The following is a 23,093-nucleotide window of genomic DNA, read 5'->3' as shown; positions in this document are numbered from 1 at the left end:
AACACTGGCCTCCTTTTCACTCCTCAAACATACCAGACAAGCTCCCACCTCAGTGTTTGCAGTTGCTGTTCCTTCTAAACCAAAATCCACTCCCCACCCCGATATTCACATGACTCACTCTGCCATCTCCTTCAAATCTTTACACAAATGTCACCTTCTCAGTAAGCTTCTCCCGACTACTCTCCAAAAGCCATGGCATTCCCCACTCTGGGGAAGCTTTCTGGGGAAACTTGTTCCCAGATTTTCTTATGCTCCTGCCTGTTTTATTTGATTTTCCCCTTGCATTTATTACTCTCTAGCATACTGTATTTATTTGTTTGTCTTCCCCCACTATAATACAAGCTCAGTGAAAATAACGATGTGTTCATGTTGTCCATCAAATATTTCTAACACCTAAAACCATGCTTCAAATAAAGCTGTCCTCTACAAATATTCACTGAATTAGTAGCCACTGTCCAAATCTCATTTTAAAATAACTGTAGACCTTGACATAACATCTTGCAATCTTACATTAAACTAAAATTTCGGGGAGGGCAGGAATTGTATTACATTTATCTTTCAATCCTTAGTTTAGCAGAGATCCTGATAGAGAGTGAGGAATCTTTAAATATTTAATTGAATTCGTTGAATTATCACTCAACTTTCATACATTCTGCTGTGTTATGACTGCCTGTTCAAAATATTTACCAATGAAGGCTGTGCAGTTGGTTTGTATCCGTGGGAGAATATCTTACATTTCTCACCAAGACTCATCATGATATTTAAAACCTTTGCTCTTTGTTTAAATAAGCTGAAATCAAGTTGAGTGTTAATGGATACTTTCAAAGCACCAAATGTATTGAAGGATCTGAAAACCATTTACGTTGATCTAAGCAGGTAAGATGTTGTGCATAGCAGTGTGGACTCCAGATTTTGTCTCCATGAGCTCACCTTCCATCAGCGTAGCTCTCCAGCTACCATGACCTTGAATGAGAGCAGCTTCAGCGTGCTCTTCTTTGGGCTGGGGTTGTGACAGAGCCTGCCACACAGGGCTGCTCTACGATTACCTCGGGTGAATCCAGTAAGCCCTTAGTATGTGGCCTATCAGTGAACGCTATTGTAAGTGTTACATGTAATGTAATAATGCACTGGCAGCTACAAGTACTGAAGTAAAATGAATGTTACTGTTTTTTACCAGTGAAATTTTTCATTTGCTGTGTACCTCATAGGAAAAGTTATATTACTTTCGTTTTCCTCATTTTTTAAGATTATAAGGTGTGTTGGGGACTGGGTGAAAATTATGAAAGGTTTGAGAAGTACAGATTGGCAGTCACAAAACAGTCACAGGGATGTAAAGTACAGCATAGGAAATATAGTCAGTAATATTGTGATAACTATGCATGGTGACAAGTGGGTACTGAGAATATCAAGGGCAATACTTTGTAAAGTATCTGATCACCTACCTACTATGCTGCACACCTGACACTAACACAAAGTGATACCGAATGTAAACCGTAACTGAAAAAAATAAAATAAAAAACAGACTATAATACAAACATATATAAAAGCATGAAGTAAACAAGTTATGTTTCTATAATAAGCAGCTGTTTCCACTGCATATATCACAGCTTTATTTGTGACTACACTACTCTAACGAAGTGCTCGAAGCTGCTGACAAAGCCCACGAGGCTCTGGTGCCATCCTCCCTCCTGCCCATGTCCAAGGCAGACTGCACTAAATAGATAACGTTGCTTTTCCAATGAGCCAGAAGGTGGCTTAGGTTCCTTCTCAACACAGGCAGCTGCTACCAAGTGATTACAATCGACAGAAGAAAAGCCTAATATTTATATTCTCAATATTAGAAAATGAGCCCTGGCTGGCGTAGCTCAGTGGATGGAGCGCGGGCTGGGAACCAAAGTGTCCCAGGTTCGATTCCCAGCCAGGGTACATTCCTGGGTTGCAGGCCATAACCTCCAGCAACCACACATTGATCTCTCTCTCTCTCTCTCTCCCTCCCTTCCCTCTCTAAAAATAAATAAATAAAATATTTAAAAAAAAAAGAAAATGGAATGTAATCACAATCCATATCTGCACAACATGGGTTTCTCCCTCTCTAGAGACATGTTCCAAAATTTATAAAAAAGGTTTAATAATTAAACTGTAATTTGAGAAAATCGTAGATAATAATGCATGGAATCTTCTTATGAATCATTAAAAACTCATGAAAGATATAAAAATTCAGTTAAAACTTATTTAAAAGAATATATCTCAATAACTAATAAAATTAACATAAATTTAATATATCTACTTTGTAATTTCACAGTGTAGATACTCCATTATATAGCTGCAAATGAAAACTATAATAGGTCATTGGGAATTACAGTTCTAAAAATAATTTAGCTCTAAGCAGAATTCCATTGAATTCTGAAGTATGTTGTCCATTTCGATGGTATAAAAAATACACGTTGTAAACATAACTCTTTTGACCAGTGTAAAGGACAAGTTTTTCCAAGCAGATTTGTAGCCTCAAAAAAAAAAATCTGATTTTGTTTAGATTTGAATGAAATACATTTAAGAATTAAAGTACGCATGCTGCTCAAACTGATTTAGAGTGCATAACGAAAAAACAATAGAAGTATAATATTTCAGGATTTCAATAATGCCACATTATCAAAAGTGAAAAAAATAATTTAAACTGAAACTAATCAAAATAATTATTCCTTAGCATAGTGTTTAAACACTCACAGAAATGATGATTTTGAAGCCCTACATCTAGGTCATAAGTTGGATGGTATATTCAATTCCATAGAACAGCTAGGAACCTGTTTAACCAGTTTTAAAGATGGGCCAGTGGGTATAGTCAGAGATGATACTGTAGAAACTCTCTGCATATACTACACAGAGTATTATATATAGTGTAGAGTATTCATCTAAAGTCATTTGGCATTCTAAGGGAGAAAAACAGGGGCAAAAAGATTAATTTACTAAACTAACTAGAATTTTAATAAATGTTAATGTTACTAGGGCTTATATAACAAAATAAATATAATTAATATCAACAAATGGATATGAATTTCTAAATGTGTTGTTGAAACATATCATATAACATGAATCCAATAGATGTGAATTAATTTAGACCTAACAAAGAAATCCTACTGTAAACTGCAATTTATTCATTTTAGCTCATTTTACTTAGTCACCACCAATTTTATTGGATAACTTATACTACTTAAAATTAACAAAAGATTTTTTTTCAAGCCTTCTAGCTTGATGATAAATTTAGGCCAAACTCCCTCTCTCATGTATATAGGAATGAATCAGACCTGAAAAAAAAACTCTGTGGAAATATTCAACATCACCAAATTAGGACTTTAAAATACCTTGATGTGTATGAATCCTTAAAAATAACAAATCTTACTCAGTCTTTATTTGAACACAGGGAATATAACATTTTATAGTATCAAAGGAACTTTGGATTATTTTATAGAAATAAAAAATAAAAAAATTTTTATACTGCTACGTATAATCTAGATTCATATTTATTTCTGTTAATGAGAGCAACATTTAGTTAAAAACTGTATAAGCTATTATTGGATATACTTTAAACTGCTTCTTAACACATAATTAAGTCCTAATACAGAATTTCAGGCAAACGTAAAAGTTAAATCTTACTTTAATTGCTTACCTCTTAAAATTCCCCAGATCCTCTAATCCAAACTGTAAAACAGATACAAATATACTGCAAAAAACAATGTTTAAGGGCCAAACTTTGTTTTGATCACATGCTGTTAAACTGATATTACACATTTTATGTAATTTTTAAAAAATGTAAGTAAAACATGAATTCATAACTCAGTAATCCATTCTGACAATAACATTTTGGCTTTCTAAAATTTGTCAGACTATTTATTAACATACCTCACTGACAGCATGTGAAAGCTTTTGAAGGAAACGTTTATTGAATGTCTACAAGAATTGTGCTAAGGAGGATACAAAACAAACAAGACCCACTATTACTCTCAAGTAGCTTATAATTCAGCATAGAGGCAAATACACAGTTAAGATTACAGTTCCATGGGGTAAGTCCTGGGGTAGAGGTAAACGCCCAAAGGTATGAAGCACACTGCAGAGGCCCCAGCCCAGCATGGCTAACAGTGTGGGGAAGGAGGCAGTCTGACAGGCCTGTTCAAAGGGAATGAAGCCTATATTAAATCTTCAAGATTTACAACTTATCCTGGTGGGAAAGAGGCCATCTGGGGAGAGGCTATAGAATTAGCAAAGGCATAAAGGCCTCAGAGAACCTGTAAGATTAAGGGAACCAAAAGAAGCCAGAAATTAGACTGGTGAGTCACAGGTAAGCAATTAAGTCTGTGTGCTTCACAGCACACTTGGGACCTCCTCTTCAGGGCAAGAAAGGGTCTGGGAAGGATATTAAATAGAACACTGAAGTGATCAGGTATGTATTTTAAAAAGATGACTCTACAAGTAACTTAAAGCAGAAAAGGATATTCAAGAGATAATATAAAGATCAAAAATAAGGAGCTGAAGTGAAGACAACAGCTCTGAGAGATATTAAAAGTCAAGAATGGTTAGGACTTTGAGAGCGGCATGAAGGAGAAAAGGATGACTGCATCTTCTCTGACTTAACCCACTCAGTAGCTGATGATGCTGTGCCCTGAGATGGGAAGTAAGGCAGCAGGGGAGAAAGGGAGAAAACCGGAAGAGAGGAGAGCTGGCGAGTTCATTTTTCATCTACTGAGCTTGCAGACCTACGTACCTCCAGGCAGGGATGTCACCTGAAGGTCGTTGTTGTAAGAATAAATGCATACTTATTAAAGACCAGCTGAATTTGTCAGGTGATTGTAAGAGCAGCTAACATTTACAAAGTTATCGATCTAAGCAAAGCAGGTGCTAAGTTTTTCATGTAAGTTCTTTTTATTATCCTCCCCACAATACAGATGACAAGAGTTTAAGTGAGTTCCCAAAGACTACCAAGTGTTTAAGTGTCTGGGATGTCTGATTTTAGGAGTTCAGTTCCTTACCACTACATTATGTTGTGTAATGCAAGATCCATTACAGATTTTTGGACCAGATAAAAGTGGGATCCGTTCTAATCTCCACTACTTAACTGCTGTTTGACCTGGTCCATCTCTAAGCCACAGTCTCTTCTTCTGCAAAATGGTGAATATAACTATGACATTGCGAGGACATAATAAGGATGGGAGAGAAGGCACCGTGAATGCTGGATGGATTGTGCATGTGCAATGAATGGCACCAGTTGTTGGGCCTGTGCCTAGAGAAAGAATTCTCTAAGTAACACAGCTATAATGTAAGTGAATTCCTTTTCATCTCGTTATGCACTTTCTTTTAATCCCACCCTAATTGTTCTTCATCTTAATAAATGCTACGTATCTTTTTTTTTAAAGTTTGGAGACAGGAAATATGCTCTGCAAAATTTAAAGTTATTTAAAGATTTCCTTCAAATGGAAATCATTTTAATGTAAGGGGGGATAGTAATTCTGACTTTTTTTTTTGACATATCTGTGGTGATGAATGTCAAAATAAGAAAACTCAAAAGTGATGGGTCATGGTTGATGTCATGAAGAGAGCTTTGGACTTGGAGTCAGAAGACCTGTGTGAAGTCCCAACTCTGATGCTTACCAGCCATGCCAATGTGGGCAGCTCATTTGACAGTCCTAAGCATCCCTTTGCACATGAGCAAGATCAAGAGTTTGGCCTATATGGTCTTCTATGTCTATGGATGTTGAAGAAGGAGGAAGGATCTTCAATGTTTGTATTGACAAAATTAGAGCCCTTAATCCAGTAACACTTGACACAAACTTCAAGCTTCCTGTGGCCTAAACCAGGAGCACCCATTCTTGGTGTCCTGACCAACCACTCCACAGACCAGCAGCTTCCAGTCTGTCTGACCAGACAATAGCCCCCCTCAGGTGAAGAGTTCAATGTGAGAAAAGGGAAAGAGAAGGAGACAGGGAAGAGCATCCTTTTCTTCTCTAATCTCTTCCATTCTCACCACAAATTCAGCAGCCTAGTTCAAGCTGAAAGGCCAGAGGGTCACCCTAGATTTCTGGTTCTAAACCAGGCTGTCCATTAGAAATACCAAATACTTTTTAAAAATTTAAATACTGAGCTCTACAACTCTAAAATATCACTGAGAGGGAATTATATTCGATCTATAAGTGTTGAGTTTCATTTTGCAAAAGGTGGTATAAAGTACCTTGAGTAATAACCTCACTCTAATATTGAACATGAAAACATATTAATTTTAACCTCCACTGTATTAAAAATGATTCATTCTTGAGCACATACACGTCCTAGAGAGATCCACTGGACCAACCATCCTAGACTCTGCCTGCTTTAGCTCTGAAAGTTCCATGTCCTGGGAAACCCCTGGGGCAGTCTAACAACACACACTCATGGGCACACATGCATGCACACAAACATTTTGTGTTAGAACAAAGCACAAATCAACAGTAGCCCTCTCATGAAGCATCGGCATTAACAAGAGAGCATCATTCACTCAGGTACATTCATGGCCACACCTACAGACCTCTGACACCACTGGGATTCATAACCATGCAAGAGCACTGGTGGCGTATCATCATGCTATCATCCATTTTTCCAGAGTCTATACTATGAATATTTAAGTTCAATAACCAACATTAAAAAAATAAACTACTTTGGAACCCTAGCCTCCCAAATGCCACTTGTCTTCTTTTCCAAAAGGCCCAGGCAATTTTTGAAGAATAACATCTCTACCATTTGACAGATTTTTTACAGTTTTATCTTTTCTTACATTTTGATTCTATGAGAGAACAAAAAATTATATAATATATAATGAAGTTAAACAATGGTCAAGTGTATATTTAAAGACCCTTATTTCTTTTAAATGAGATTATAGAAAAATTAAATTAACTCGGAATGATGTGTATACATCAGGACACATGTACCTGTTTTTTAAAACTGAACTCATCCAAGGAATCTTTTCTAGAACCACACTACTATACACAGTCACACTGCCCTCTATTGCCTGCTAGAAACATTAGACTGTAAGATCAGATCATGATCACACAAGCCAATAAAAAATATCATCAGCATAACACACACTTGGTAGGTACACATGTCTCCTTACTTGTGACACCGCTAGTTGTCTGTGAACAGAGTAGCTTGGGCCAAAGTGGGCAGTGCTGTGGGAGTCTGAAGGAAGACCTCCCACTGACTCCAGTTCTGCACAGTGAAGAACTAGTCTCCTGGAGACACTACTGATGAGTTAGAAGGAAAGGCCATGCAAATCCTTTCCCTTTGAGAAACCACATTCTTAGAGTGACTGTGACCAATCCTGTGCATTCTGCACTCTGCAAAGAGCTTAGCAAAATAAGGAGAGCCCTTGAGGACTGTGTTTGCCACCTTTGAAATGAACAATAGGCATGCTAGTAAAATATTTTCTCTTTTTATGCTTCTGACATTCCACAATAGATGCACTATCCAAGTACATTTGGAATAAAACTAACAAAGGAGGTGTGTGAATAGTTTGTACTGTATAAAACACTTAGCATGATTTCAATCCCCTGCTCTTTCTACCAGTGGTTTTACAGATACACAATCAAGGAAGACCACAATCACAAGACAAACACCATCAATTTCCAAAGGTTTGTTTTATCACCTTAAAAGAAAATTTCCAAATCAACTAAAAATGGTTTTAAAAACTTGCTTTTTAAAGTATATTCATTTTAGTATAATTCTGAGTGGCTGTACCATAACTTTTTTCAGCAAACTGAGACTGAATGAAGACTTACTGATTGTTCATTTAAATCCTGGGAGTCTTCCATGTGGTTTTCTCACTTCTCCTGCCACTCCCAAGTAGAAGCAGCTTTCTTCAATTCAGAATGGACTATCTAAAACAAAGGATGCAAACAAAAGAAAAGGAAAACATTATCTTTTCCCTTTATTTGTAAAATGATCAAAACACACTATGATTCATGTGACGGTAATCTACAGAATTATTTTTAAAGAACAAAATTCATTACTATTGTCCCTTTATATGAGAGAAATAATGATCTTGAAAGTGGCATCATGGTTAAATTGAGATATGTAAACAGCAGCTCAGGAGCCCTACAGATAAACGGAAACATCTAAGGACAATTTTGGAGACACAGTCTGAACAAACGGGACACTATTTTCCTGAGAGAGAGTCTGTCACTGAATAGTCAATGGATTAAAAATTAAGAGTCTGCATTAACCATTCACTTTATAAAGTACATTCAATCAGGAAAGTGCAATGTGTATTTTAATATGACAGCTTGCTGTTACAGGAAAATTTGTCTGAATTAACAGATGATCACTATTCATGTCTGAAGAATACAGTGTTATAAATGCATTTCCAATTTTAAAAAGAATAAATGTAAGACATTATGATAAAAAGTATTACAAAATACTTTTATTTGGTTGGGCAAAAGTAGGTTTACAGTTGCTTATATGGAAAATAACACGGTACTTAGTAAATAATAATATGAGAATAAACTCTATATTTCACATACTCACAACTGTAAACCTATTCTTTCCCTACCCTGTGTAGGGAAAGGAGAACTGATCCATCAGCTATGGTAAGACATTCAGTTTACTATTCAAAAAACTTAATCTTTACTCCATACCATATATTAAAAATTGTGCCAGCAAACTTAAAATTTTAAAAGACTTTTAAAAAAGGCATACATTTTTAAATTCCCAAATAGATAAGGATTTTATAATAGAAGCATGGAATATAACACAAAAGAGCCCAACCACTCCCTTGAATACACACACACAATAATTAATAATAATAATGAATAATGATATGCATGAAAATATCCCCTGGTGACCAGGACCACTCCAGCTCAGGCTCGCTTTGGATGCGGTGGCACCAGTGCGTGCCACCAGTGCAGCCGATGCTGACCTGCCAAGGTTCCTCACCTGCCTGACTCTCAATCCCTTCCTGCATGCTCCCAGAGGAACTGTGGCTGATAATCTTTAAAAACATTTTCTTCTCACTATCTGGATGACAAACTAGCTAAGTGTTCCCTTGAAACAGAGAATCGGATGCTCCTTCTCCTTCTAACAGATAAATGGTTAAGGTGGATGGTTAAAACACTGTGCCGGATTACAAAGGGAACGGACAATAGACTCAGCTACATAAAAACAACACAAAAACTTTGCATTTCTGAATAGAGAAAAATATTAATGGTCCAGAAAAGTAAAGGACACAATAGGTTACAGAAAATATCTTCAGTAAATATTATAAATGTGACACTGAGAAGAAATAGATCAGAAAAAGGTTAATGGCATATTAAATACTTAAACAAGGATATGAAAACATAAATCCCTGTAAGAAATTGTTTACATTTTCTTACATGGAAAATGTAACATATGGAAACAAACAAACATATGGAAAAGTGGTTACTCTTGCAGTTGCCAAAGTATGTAAACTTAAGCAACAAGTATACATGTTGGACTACTGTATATATATTCAATAAATGTAACACCTATTATGATAACAGATACAGTAAAAAGAAATGGTATCATCATTCAATTAGTAATGATCATGTCAAGTTCTCTAAAACTTTTAGAAAGCAATCTGTCACTGCACTTTATTTTTTTAATCTTCACCTGAGGATATGTTTATTGATTTCAGAGAGAGAGGAAGAGAGAGAGAGATAAATAGAAATGCCAACCGATCATTTGCCTCCCGTACATGTTCAGACCAGGAATCAAACACACAACTGAGGCATGTGTCCTGACCAGGAATCGAACCCATGACCTTATGGTAGGACACTCCAACCGAGCCACACATCCAGGGCTGTCACTGCATTTTTAAATGTTGTAATTATGTTTAAACTTTTTTATCCAATATTACCTGTCCTAAGGAGTAAGCTACCCCCACAAAAAGTCACAAGGTATTCACTACAGTTTTATTCACAATAATAAAAACTAGAAACATCCTTATCTTTGCAGTGGATTAAATAATGGCCAACCAATTTAATATAAGGTCATTTTATGTCCAAAAAATTATTAAAAATAAAAAGTGAAAATTATTGTGTTAAGTGAAAAAATAGGAACACAAAATTTTAGCTATGTCAACACTAATGTACCTGAATTTTGATATGGCTTAAAAGGCAAAATAAAAATAAAAATGTTATTATTAAGCATGATACCTTTGTTTTCACATACTTTGATTATTGTTGGTTTTATGTTGTCTGTGCAATAAATAATTTTAAGTTTTTCCACTATAATACAGGAGGCATATGATAAGTTAAACCAAATGATGCTAAAATGGTTTTAAAAGATCACTTAAAGCTATAAATATTATAGTGAAGATGAACTTTCTAGGTAGATGCATCCAAGTGGACCCTGTGGCTTCTTCTACGTGGATTAAATCTCAAAGCCAGAGCAATCTCTTTCAGGGTGGGCAGTCTTGATCTTATTTATTAGTGTTATCTATAGCACCTAGCTCAAGGCTTGGAAGCATTAAGAGTTTAATAAATAAATATCAATTTGAATGAATTACACAATTATTGGTGGATGAAATCATATATAATGTATCAGACAATGTGAAGGAAAAAAGTTAACAACCAGGTAATTTAGCTTTTGAAAATCCTGTCTCAAATATGTGCCTTTTTAAAGAAAATTCTGCTTTGTTCTACGTTTTTCAGGTACATAACTGACTTCATTTTATTTGCACTTTGTATAAGGGCAGTATGAATAAAAAATTGGGAGGAAATTTCACTGGCCAAATGAGAATACTTGAACTTTTCAGAAAATTCAATATTGAGAATTAGTCCACCAGATACTTTCCTACTCACCTGACTTAATAATGAAATATAATAAAATTACTACTGATAACATTCTAACCAATTGTTTACGTACAACACAGCAAGCCGATTTAGTTTCCTAGGACTGCTGTAAAAGAAATAGTAAACTGGATGGCTTAGAGCAACAGAAAGTTATTCTCTCACACTTCTGAAGGCAAGTACTAGATTAAAATGTTGGCAGGTCCTGCGGAGGCTCTAGAAAGAAATGCTTCTTTGTTTCTTCCTAGTGCCTGGTGTTGGCTAACGATCCTTGCACCCCTTGGCTTGTGGGTACATTACTCCAGCTTCTGCCTCTATAGTTGCCTGGTATTTTCCCTGACCACTGCTTCACATGGCCTCCTTCTGCGTGTAGGTGTCTCAATGCCCGAAGTTCCCTCTTCATATATGTGCCCCAGCCATTGGTTTAGGCCCATCCTAATCCACTAAGACCTCACCTTAACTTGACCAGTATCTTCAAAGACCCTGTTTCAAAATAAGGTGAGGAGCATGCTGTTTAATGAAAATGATTTAACCACAACACATACAGTTATCACATTAAATTCATTTTTTAAGATGCAATCGGCATTTCAGTGTAATATTACCAGAAAGGATAGACAAGAATGAAAACAGGATACTGGTCATTACGGAAGAAGTCATCATTTTCTAGAAGGGCCACCAGGGCACTGGTGATAACTCGTGTGAAATTAAAATTAAGACTTTGGGAAAGGTATTGGAGCATTAGAAAATTAATAAAAAACTAGCCTCTTTTGGTTAACCACCAGTTCAGAATCCATTTAATGTTCCAGTTGGGAAGCTATTTGCATCAATGTTCCATGTTACAACATAATACTTTGCTTTATATTTCCTTAAAATTGAGATTAATTGTTACTTAGTTTAACATTTTTATGGTAACATGAATTTCTTTCTTTGCCAAACACACTCAGGTACTAAAATATTACGAGCCTAGTGATTTTATATTATTGAACCAAGTAAAACTAGCTAGGCTAATTGCAGACACAGTATTATTTTACATCATAATTTAGCAATGGTTGTTATGTTAAATCCTTTAACATTCGTTTTCACAAATATATGAGAAAAAGATGAGAACAGTCTAAGAATCAAGTAAGAGAAGTATTACCTCATAATAAAGATATAAAATTAAGGAATAATAGTAACCTCATGCTGTTTTATGGAGCAATAATCTAGTTCCCAGCTTTATTTGAAGGCCATTCCTTCAGAAAAGGTGAATTTAAAACAGGAATATTAGCAACCTCACCCATTCATTCCATGTTAATCATTTCTTCCACGGTTAGGTTTTTGATACACAGAAAACTGATTGGATCCTTTTCTTTAACTCTGCTCTAGAAGTGAACTGTAAACTCTGGTCTCTTAGGAAATTAGAATAAAAAATCAACAATTCTTCCAATTTAAAGATATAATAAGATATATACATCAACATTTAAAAACAATCCCCAGAAATGGAATGAAGTACTTAGGCTTATCTACCAGCTGGTAGAGAAAGCAAAAAAGGAGAAATTTGTAGTTTGTATGACGTAGCCTAATCTTTGGTTTTTCTAATCGGACCTCCAGTAAAAGATGACCCAGACACGCGAGTAGCTCTGGCTGAACAGACGTGAACGTGACTGGGGGGCTCTCTGTGCCGGGCCTGCCAGGGGACGCAGACAGAAGCTGCACGTGGAGTGCTGCGCCTCTCGCTGGACTGTGCAGACAAACGGCAGAGCCTCCCACTGGTCATTGAAACCAGGCATCTGGGCTTTGTCACTGACTCCTTGCCCACTCCTCTCCACATTCAACAAATTACCTATCAATACTTCATGGAGATCCCTAAGGCCTCTCCCTGCTTCTCTCCTCACCGCCCGTACAGTCTCTCGAGCCACCACTGTCCCCCGCCTGGACTGGAGCATCAGCCTCTGAAGGATCATGTTTCCTCCAGTCCTGTTCCCTGGACCTGTTTTCAAAGTGAGGCCAGAGTGATTCTTTAAAAATGCAGGTTGATTATATTCTGTCAAGACAATCCAAAGCTTTAGCGCTTCCTTGGGAAAACCTGGAAATTCTCTCTCAGTCTCCCTCAGCTGAGGCAGCGCCATGCAAGGCACCCTTCTGGCCACCAGTAGTGAGGCGCTTTCTGAAGTGGGTGGTCTGAGGGACAGCTCCATCTTCCTTCTCTCCCAGTCCTTTCCCACTGTCCCTGCCGTCCCCTGCCCTTCACCTCCATCAGAGAGCCTTGTAGTGAAAGCGTGGGACCTAGACAGGAGTCTCCTGTGAGGGTGAGTGCTCAGTGCAGGCTGTGCTTGCTTCTTGCTGCAGTGCAAAGAAAAAAAGGCAGGAGAATACATTCCCCATCCATGTTTCAAATGTCTAGTGTCCCCTTAAGGAATGATGTAAAGATTGTGAGCTGCCCAAACTTCAGTTCCAGCTGCTGTGCAGACCTTGCAGTGGAGGAGCAGGTGAATGAATCATCCTACCAGTAACTCTAGCACAGCTCTCTTTTAACCTAGGTGGGATCTACATACACATGCATTTTCTGGACCAGGAGAGAGTGTCCCTCCATTACATTCTACAATTCAGAAGAGCTAACCTTAATGTTTGACTTTAAGGTTCACAAACTGCAAGTAAATATTTAGAAACACATTGTATACAAAATTAAGGTGCTTGTAGGGGGGTGCCTTATACACACATATATGTACATATACATCTATTACACTGATCCACATTCATTGCATAACTTGTGAGATCCCCCAGATCTCTTCCAGTTACACCAAATTACTTCTGTCTAATGACTCATCACGATCCCTTCCTATTGCTTAAAATATGGGCCTGGGAATGTATCAGGCTAGTCCTCCTCAAGTGGCAAAATGCCTAGGATATAAAACTCAGGAGCTCTTTACAGCCACATGGAAATAGCTGATGTGCTAGGGAGAGACAGAAAGGAGCTGACCCAGAAAGAAGAGCAAAAGCAAGGAGGGCAAGAAAGTCCTGGCAGAACCTAAGGACTTGGATCCTGTTACTCCTGAGGTCTCACTGTTCATATGCTCTTCCTGCCACTTGGTTGTTCATTTCTTCCTTGGATTCCATGCGCTATCCTCATGGTCTTCAATTAATTGTCTCCTTTTTAAAGCATATGGCCTAACATAAGAGTGTAACTGAATGGGATGTCTAACAGCTTATATCTTCATTACATTATTGAGAATTTATATCTGGGATCAGCTGTCAAGAAGGGCACTGCTTTGGTGCCCTGTGCACCAGGTTACCTACACGGCCCTCCCAGTTTCATTAATGGGTCTGTGAAGCTGGGTCAGGCACTGGCTGGTTCCAGCTGCCCAGACAGCATGCCAGAGAGGGAAGCCAAAAGCACAAAGAACACCTAGCTCCAATTCCATGGCCAACTGTTCAGAGAGGTGGACACGGGCATTCTTTGACCGTGCACATGACTCTCTTCCTTGCTTATAAAAAGGGAAAATAGCAAAGGCATCCAAGAAACAGATCTGAGTGAACAGTGATGAGCATTTTGCCTGACTTCAATTCCCTTAAATGGAGCCAAGCTACCAACTAGATGCTGAACTATTTTTGAACTGTTTATAAAGATAGGACATGGACTTTTGCAAAATGATCCATTAAATACAAAATGTTTAATGATAATGGGGTTAATTTCTCATGCTACAAAATTATAACAAGCTCGATTTCATGATAATCATTTTGGTCATTAGTGATAGCTTCATTTGATGGCAACAATCTTCCTGGCGTTATACATTATGTGGCCACTTGATCTTTGACAATCCAAGCCAGCCAAGGATTCCTATTTTGTTTGCATTTGCTAATTGTGGATGGTTGGCTAGTTATCCTAGAAAACACAGACACAGTTCTAGCTGGGCAATCCCAGAGAAGCATCTGAAAGAATCCTGAGCGTGAGCAACTTTTCCTACTCAGGCAGACCCTGCACATCAGCCTCCCTTCTCACCTGCTGCCCCATCGCTCCTCCCAACCTGTATTTCACAATTACTCGGCTGAGATTTTTTTATAGTTAAAATTGCCTTTTTTTAAAAAAAGATTTTTATCTATTTATTTTTAGAGAGATGGGGAAGGGAACAAGAGAGGGAGAGAAATATTGATATGTGAGAGAAACATCAATCAACCACCTCTTGTATACCCCCAACCAGGGACTCGGCCAGCAACCCAGGCATGTGCCCTGACCAGGAATCAAACAGCCTTTCTATTTGCAGGCTGGTGCTCAATCCACTAAATCACACAAGCCAGGGCCACCTTTTTATTTATTTCACAACAAAATGGATCCTGCCAAATAAGATGTCATGTGTCCTCCCTTTTTAAATAAACATTATGCATTTTCTCATGGCAATAAATGTATTCTGAATACAGTTTTTTAATGATATTGCATCGTGGTGATCACTTTGCATCCAAATCTCTGTTCAAGTATTCAATACTCTCTACCAAGTTTTATATCGGCGTTATGCTATACTTTTTCTTAATTTTTATTGGGGTGACACTGGTTAATAACACTGTATAGGTTTCAGGCATACAATTCTGTAATACATCATCTGTATCTTGCATTGTGTGTTTATCAAGTCTCCTTCCATCACCATTTATTCCCTCCTTTACCCTCTTCTACCTCCCCTCCCCTCCTTTCCCTCTGGTAAACTCCATACTATTGTCTATGAGTTTTTCTTTGCTTAATCCCTTGATCTTTTTCACCCAGCCCCCTGCCCCTCTGACAGCTGTCAGTTTGTTCTCTGTATCTATGAGTCTGTTTCTATTTTGTTAGTTTATCTTGTTCATTAGATTCCACACATAGGTGAAATCATATGGCATTTGTCTTTCTCTAAATGGCTTATATCACTTAGCATAATACTCTCCAAGTCTATCCATACTTTCACAAAAGGTAAGATGTCCTTCTTTTTTAGTATCCTATTGTGTAAATGTACCACAATTTCTTTATTCACTCATGTACTGATGAGCACTTGGGCTGCTTCTAAATCTTGGCTACTGTAAATAATGCTGCAATGAACATAGGGGTGCCTATATTCTTTCAGATTAGTGTTTCATCTATCATAGGATATAGTCCCAGCAGTGGAATCACTGGGTCCTAAGGTAGTTCCATTTTGGAGATATGTCTATTCAGGTTCTTTGCCTACTTTTTAATTGGATTGTTTGCTTTTCGTGTTTGCTGTTTTATACACTGTAATGCTTCACCTAGTTGATTCTCCTGTAGCCTGGCAAAAGAGAACTGCTGTATTTCAGGTCTTTTTTATAAGAAGTCTGCTTTTTTCTCAGCCACGAACCTCTCTCCCATACCTAGCAACTTTTGGGATGGATATAGCAACCGTATGTGTTACTCAACATACATCTGATAACTTTATGCCCTTTGAGGAAAATTTGTTGCACTTTGAAAGAACTGAAGAATACATCTCCTAAGTTTAATATTCAACTCTTGAAACCCTAGAAGTCTAAAAGAGTTTTGCTAGGGAGAATATACACATCGTAATTCTAAGTAAAGTCTTTAAGAATAAAACAGGTCTAGAGGGGAGCCCTTGCTTTACCACAAGGATGACAGCATGGTCTTGGCATAGCTAATTAATGCCTCCAAATATCATTCTCTTCGCGCATAATAAAGGGACAGTAACAAAGCCCATGTTATGTTTTATTAGAATTAAATAAAATCATGTACTCCAAAACTGCATGCTGTTTGATTACTAGTGAGAGAGTAGTAGAAAAGTTCTGCTTTTATATTTGGCTCTCCATATACAGAATTAAAACATTTTAACTACACAGAAGAGCAGTATCTATGCAGTTTCTTGTGAAACTGTAACCATTTTAACTCTGCTCAACAAAAAATATTATACCCATCTGTGATTTCTAGGAGCTGCATTATCTATTTTTAGATGGTAGACAAAATTCACGAGTCATTTACCAATTCTCCAAGCTCCCATAAGTTTGTAACAATGAACAGTATCTTGATTAAGTCATTAGCATTTGCCCCTTCTTAATGTGCCATTCTGCATCACATCAAAGTTGTGATTGGTTTCATTAATGTTGAGAGAGTAATGCGGCCAACAACAGAAAGATAGATGGGAATGTGAAAGAGAAGGGAACATGCTTTGGAGAAGAAAGCATGAGAGAGGATGAGTATTCAGTTTCATTTGATGCTAAGAAGTCGTTAATTGGTTATTACTATACTTGGATAGCCTTAAAATGCAAATTACAAGTGGTACATGTGATATCACTGCAATAACACACATATTTCAGATTTTCAAAGACAAGATGAACAGTAACTAGAGCCCAGCGACATCCTGAAGGTTGTTATGAGGACCAGGTAAGAAGTCAAGAGAACCTGGACTGATGTGGTGGCTGACAAGAGCATGGGGAAGAGGTGGATATGAGTGAAGATACAAAAGAAAAATCAATAGGACATAGAAAACATATGAATATAGCTGACCAGGTAAGTAGGACTTTCAAGTGTTACACCTTGATTCTTAAGAAACCAGTTATATAGAGAGATTGAGAGGAAAAGATATGTTTTGTTATTGTTTTTGTTGTCTTTTTTTCCCTTTATTGCTGTTCAAATACAGTTGTCTCCATTTCTCCCCTACCAATCCCCCCACCCCCACCGCAGCCATCCCCACCTCCCAGTAGGGATGGCAGAAAACAAAAGCAAGAGGCAAAGCATAAAGCAGGGAGTCAGAAAAGTTTGTCCCTTTCATCAAAGGAGGGCCAGAAAAATTCAGCCCACCATACGACTTGGCAAGAAACTGGTCATTTGCTGGAGCTTTTGGAAAGAGAATAAAAGAAAATAATTACGATATAAATCAAAGCCTCAGCCTTGCACAAATATAAATTATAAAAAACTGTTACTGTCTCTGTGGCATCAAAACCTTCAAGCCAAAAAATTAGGATCAGGACTGATACAGGCTTGATGTCTGTAGACTCAAGGGGAAGCACATGCGAAACTGTTCTGTAGAACACCAAGGGTTCTGAGAGAGAAATTCACCAACAACGATGAGCTACATAGGGAAATAAAACACTGTAGAGACAGCAGATTCAATAACTGGGGAACTGGAATCCAAAAGTTTGAGTTTATAAGACAGTCTGAAAAACACCAAATAATAAGTATGCTTAAAATAATTAAAGAGACAAAAGAAACAGAAACAAGATTGAAGGACACACACACTGTGGAAAATAAACACACATTTGGAAAAGAACCATAAAAATGTTTTTAAATATATACGCTGAAATTACAAAAAAATGAATTAAACAGCAGATTTGACTCAGCTAAAGAAACAATTTGTGAAGTACAAGATTAAGACTCGGGAAGTATCCATCCTATAAATGAAATTATTGACAACAAAACACACACACACCTTTCCTCTCAAATTTCCCATATCACCAATTTCTCAGGAATCAAGGTGGGATGTCTGAAGGTCATATTTTTCATTTTGGGGATGGGGGCAATGGGTAACAAAGTAAACATGAGAGATATAAAACACGGCAGTAAATCTGACTTACCTAAAGTCCAGTTACTTTGCTCAAATTGTGTCCATAGTGAATATTAACTGAGGATACAATTAAATATGATGCTATTTGCCTTTCCTAAAATTTGGGGACACTTGAAAATTTTATTTATCCAGATTTTTAATTGAGGGATATAGGAACATTTGAATACATTATTTCCTCTCTATAAATTTTTCTGTAGCATCAGAGCATTAAAAAATTCCACTGACTTTGTAACTGTATTCAAAATAAGATATTTACAAAGAAAAAAGTACCCTGCCATTATAATTTTTAAAATCCAGAGAACTTTCTAAGAGCTGAAGTTCTAAGAACTCAAAAAATAAGATCTCAAATAAATAGGGTGTTGTGGCTCAGTTTCATAGTATGCTTTCATGCTGCATGTTTTGACTTTAAGGATGAACTTGGAGAGAATGACAAAGAGACAGGCAGAGTATGAGTGGAATCTACGGAGTCTTATTTCTTTGTCTTGGGAGCTTGAGGAGTAAAGAAATAAATGGGGTTTATTTCCAGACCTATCAAATGAGTCTATAGCTACACTATTTGAAGTGTCTCAGCTCCATTGAATAGAATCACCTCCGTATCCCCTTTCCTTCTTTCAATTCTTCCTTATCTATTAGTTTTAACCTTGACCTTTCAGAACTTCCACTCCAATCTGCTCACCAGAGCCACAAAACATAAACTGAACCCTGTTTTCATATATATGGCAGGCTATTAGATATTAGGAGAGTGCTATCATTCATGTCACCCCTAAATCTTTTTTTCCTCAGGTTAAATACCCCTAGTTAATAACACCACATCTTTAGTAAAAAAAAGGTTTTGTTTCCCAACAGGGATTATGGGGAAGTTCAGTCAACCACAAAAGCATAATTGCCTAGGAAATGCATTAAATGGAAGGCAGATATGGACTAGGTCATACTGCATCATTAGTTTTAAACCACTCAATAGTAAATTAGCATTAAAGTATAATAGATTGGCATTAACATACACCAAATATCACATTTATTCTCAGACCAAAAATAGAAAGGAAACCCAATTAGCTGAAATGGAAATTAATGACAATAAATTTTCAAAGCAGTAAGAATGTTCCTTTGAGAAAACCCTTAGGGTTTTATTTGTTTCCTGGTTTGCTGAAGACTGAGTTATTCTTCAGGAAAATTAAAGAAGAATACAACACTAATGTTTAAGCTACAGGAAGGCTTGGTTTGCTCAGGACTTGGACATGTCTGGGCTTGTTTGCAGAACCAAGGGTTGGGCTCCCAGGGCTCCAAGTGCTTTCGAGCCTGAGGAGCCTCCTGGGGAAGAATTTTGCACGTGGAGAGCTGGTCAGCCACAGAGCCAGAGCTAAGTCTGAGTCCTCGGTCTCCGAGCTAAAAGACAAGAACCAACTGACCAACAACAGTTGTTCACGGAACTCTCTGGAGAAGAGGCGGAGGGCAGATGGCGCCCCCGCAGTCTTTGGATTCTCTGTTCTAGGGCGCTGTGCTGGGGCCGCGTGCTCGACACTTTCCTCATTTGAAATGCCTTGGAGCACCAGCTGTTCAATCAAGAAGTGCAGTCTGACCCAGAAAACGACTATTTGCTTTAAATATGACTCTAAAAGCTTGGGGGGTGGGGGCAGATATGAAGAAGGTAAAAGGTTACACTGGCAACAAAAAGATCACAATGAAAAAGAATTAAAAATGTGAGAATTGAAACTCACAAAGACGACACAGAGCAGAATAATTTCTTCCCTCTTGATTAAACCAAATATAAAGACACCTGGCTGTAGAGATACAGACACCAGTCCTCCCACACTCTTAATGACTGCTAGGGTTCTTTCTGGTCTCCACTCTGTGCTCCAGGCCTGTCTGTGGCTTCAGCCAGGGTCTCCTTCAAGCACTTGAACAAACTTTATTGGCTCCCAAAGAAGCTTCACATCCTGCTCAGAGGCAGTGCTGTGCCCCACACCCAGCTAATCCAGCTTGTTTCTTAATGCTTTAATTTATTTTTTCGTGGTCATAAAAAATACAATGAGCTTCTTTAAAGAAAATATCTAAGGTATGTAAATTCAAAATATTATTCCCAGCCCCTATAAAGAGACTGTCTTATGAAAACATTGATTCCTTTAGTTGTATGAATAAAAGAATGAACGAAGGAATGAATAAGTAATGAAAGAACACTACTAAGACACATGTCGGGAAATAGATAACTTTAGTTTCATGAACTTTCAGACTGAATCAGGCAAACAGAATCGTAGATTTCCACGTCTGCCACGGCTTAATGTACGGCTTTGGGAAAACCTTGTAATTTCTCCATACTTCAGCTTCTCACTCTATAAAAGGAGTATATGGCTTGAAATGTAATTCCCTCACAGCAGTTAGAGTTTTGATTCAACATTTATAAAACACTTCTTAGCTTCCCCGATTAATAGGCAAAATACTGTGGTAGCTGTAGAATAAGACACTTTCCAAAAAAGGTGACTGGTCAAATCTGATGTAAAATAATACTTTATTTGAGAAATAAATACCAATCATGTGTATTACTTCTCCATTCCATTTGCTAAGTAATAAAAATTACTTGTAATAGAAAAAGTAGTAAATTAATATTCAAGCCAGTTGAAGTGTTATCATCAGAGGCTTACCTATGTTTGGGGGAGGGGAGTTGTTTTGTTTCTCCAGGCTGCCCCACATGTTTATACGGTGAAGTCAGGACTGTCGGGCACGGTTTTGAAGGCCTCTAGCGTATTCCCTGGTTTCTGGCATTCTAATACACTCTACTCTTATAACCATAAAAGTACTCTTGAGTGCTTCTGGAAATATATAACAAATCCTTAATCAATTTAAGAGTGTTTTAACTGCATACATGAAATTTCTTGGGAGGAATATGTTAGCTAGTCTACACACATACAGTACTTAAGTTAGCAAGAGAGTTCCTTCTCAAAGGCACAAAGCCGTTTCCCCACAGTAATATAATTTTCAGTTTTATGTGCATAAGTCCTATTGAATCCCTTAGAATAACAGGAAATTCTGCAGGGGAAAAAAAGCCCACAAAAATTGATAGCCATATTTATCCAATATTGAAGAAATAAGTTAGCTATTTTGAGTTGGACTACTCTTTTAAGGCACCAGAATATCATTAAAACTTAAAAAGATCCTCAATTAAGCAAAAACTACAGAACTAAATATTCTGAAGACAGTATTCTCCACATAAGACTCTAACACTAAAGCCAACTGATTAATATACTTAATTTTATACATTATATATCATGTTACTTTAGTCAGGACTTGAGTAATAAATTTCTGGATTTTGATACATTAATTTTTTATGATTACTTTTTAAAATTTTTTCATTTTAATTGTTGTTCAAGTACAGTTTTCTGTCTTTTACTCCCATCGCAGCCCACCCCCAGCCCTCCCCACCTCCCTCCCATTTCCATTCCCCCCTAGTTTTTGTCCATGTGTCTTTTATACTTGTTCCTGTAAACCCTTCCCCTTTCCCCCTGAAATTCCCTCCCCTCTCCCCTCTGGTCACTGTCAGCCTGTTCTCTATTTCAGTGTCTTTGGTTATATTTTGCTTGTTTGTTTGTTTTGTTGTTTAGGTTCCTGTTAAAGGTGAGATCATATGGTATTTGTCTTTCACTGCCTGGCTTATTTCACTTAGCATAATGCTTTAATTTTAATTTTCACATTAGACTATAACACTTAACATATTTATAAATTATTACATTCATAGGACACAGTGGATATTTTGATATATAGTAGTATTTATCAGCATATTCAGAATGCAATAATTGCATTTATAATCATATAATGTCTATGCCTTTCACCTACATGTTAAAAAAATCATAGTAATGTATGTAAGATGCTTAGCTAGAACTATGTTGGGCACACAGTTGGCCTTTAATAGAAAAATAATAAATAATTCTTTACAAATTCTCACCAACAACATCAGAGTTGGAAGCATTTCTACTAATAATTCTTACAAATATTTCATGGTGCTGAGTAAAAATGTCATAAATATGATATACACTGATTTTTTATTCCTACAAGTTACGTTAAAAACTATGAATATATATAATAATCATTTACATAACTGAGTAGCAATTCTTAAGTGAGATATTAACTATATGTAACACATGTTATAAATGTGATTAACAGACTTATTTGTGTTTATCAGTGAACTAGTCCAATTAGTATATGAGACTCAAGAAATTGACCACTATAACACCTTAAGAAGCAGAACACAAATACTCATAACGTTCAGTTAAGCAGAAAATTTTGCCTTTGGCTTTTATGACACAGATGTAAGACTCATTACAGAAATGTAAGGTGTTATAACCTTTTTGAAAGTATTTTGGTGCCGTCTATGAAATATGCATACACTCTTTCACCTATTGACCTACATCTAAAGTTTTATCTACAGGAGTTTCGGGCAGATATACAGAGAGATATATAAAAATCGTCACTGTAACACTCTTTGTAATAGAAATACCTGGAAGCAACTTCAATAAATACTTCAAGAATAGTTAAATTATAACACTTAATCATCTTAAATAGAAGTACCCAAAACTGTATGTACTAATCTGGAAAAGGATTGAAAATACAGCAAACCAACAGCAAGTTTTAAGAAAACTGATGAATCATTTAAGGTTACAAATGGAAAAACAAAAATTACACCTTCATGCTCTTACATTTACACATGTATAGCAAAAAAAGGTCTGGGAGGAAATGCGCCCAAACACAGCAGTTC

At 37.0% G+C, this 23,093-nt stretch overlaps 1 protein-coding gene across 7 annotated transcripts in view; it reads right to left on the bottom strand.

Annotated features, from left to right (window-relative positions):
- EYA4 (EYA transcriptional coactivator and phosphatase 4) overlaps positions 1 to 23,093 on the bottom strand; it is a 254,962-nt gene that overhangs the window by 217,039 nt on the left and 14,830 nt on the right. For all 7 annotated transcript variants that reach the window (XM_036024746.1, XM_036024740.1, XM_036024744.1 and 4 more), the window contains exon 2: positions 7,797 to 7,895. In XM_036024746.1, the coding sequence (XP_035880639.1) occupies positions 7,797 to 7,829 (33 nt within the window). In that variant the 5' untranslated portion in view covers positions 7,830 to 7,895. The remainder of the gene's footprint in view (positions 1 to 7,796; positions 7,896 to 23,093) is intronic.

Source organism: Phyllostomus discolor, chromosome 4, assembly GCF_004126475.2.
Source record: "Phyllostomus discolor isolate MPI-MPIP mPhyDis1 chromosome 4, mPhyDis1.pri.v3, whole genome shotgun sequence".
Lineage (NCBI taxonomy): Eukaryota > Metazoa > Chordata > Mammalia > Chiroptera > Phyllostomidae > Phyllostomus > Phyllostomus discolor.
The sequence above is the reverse complement of the archived record's forward strand: the minus strand, read 5'-3'. Positions and strand labels throughout refer to the sequence as shown.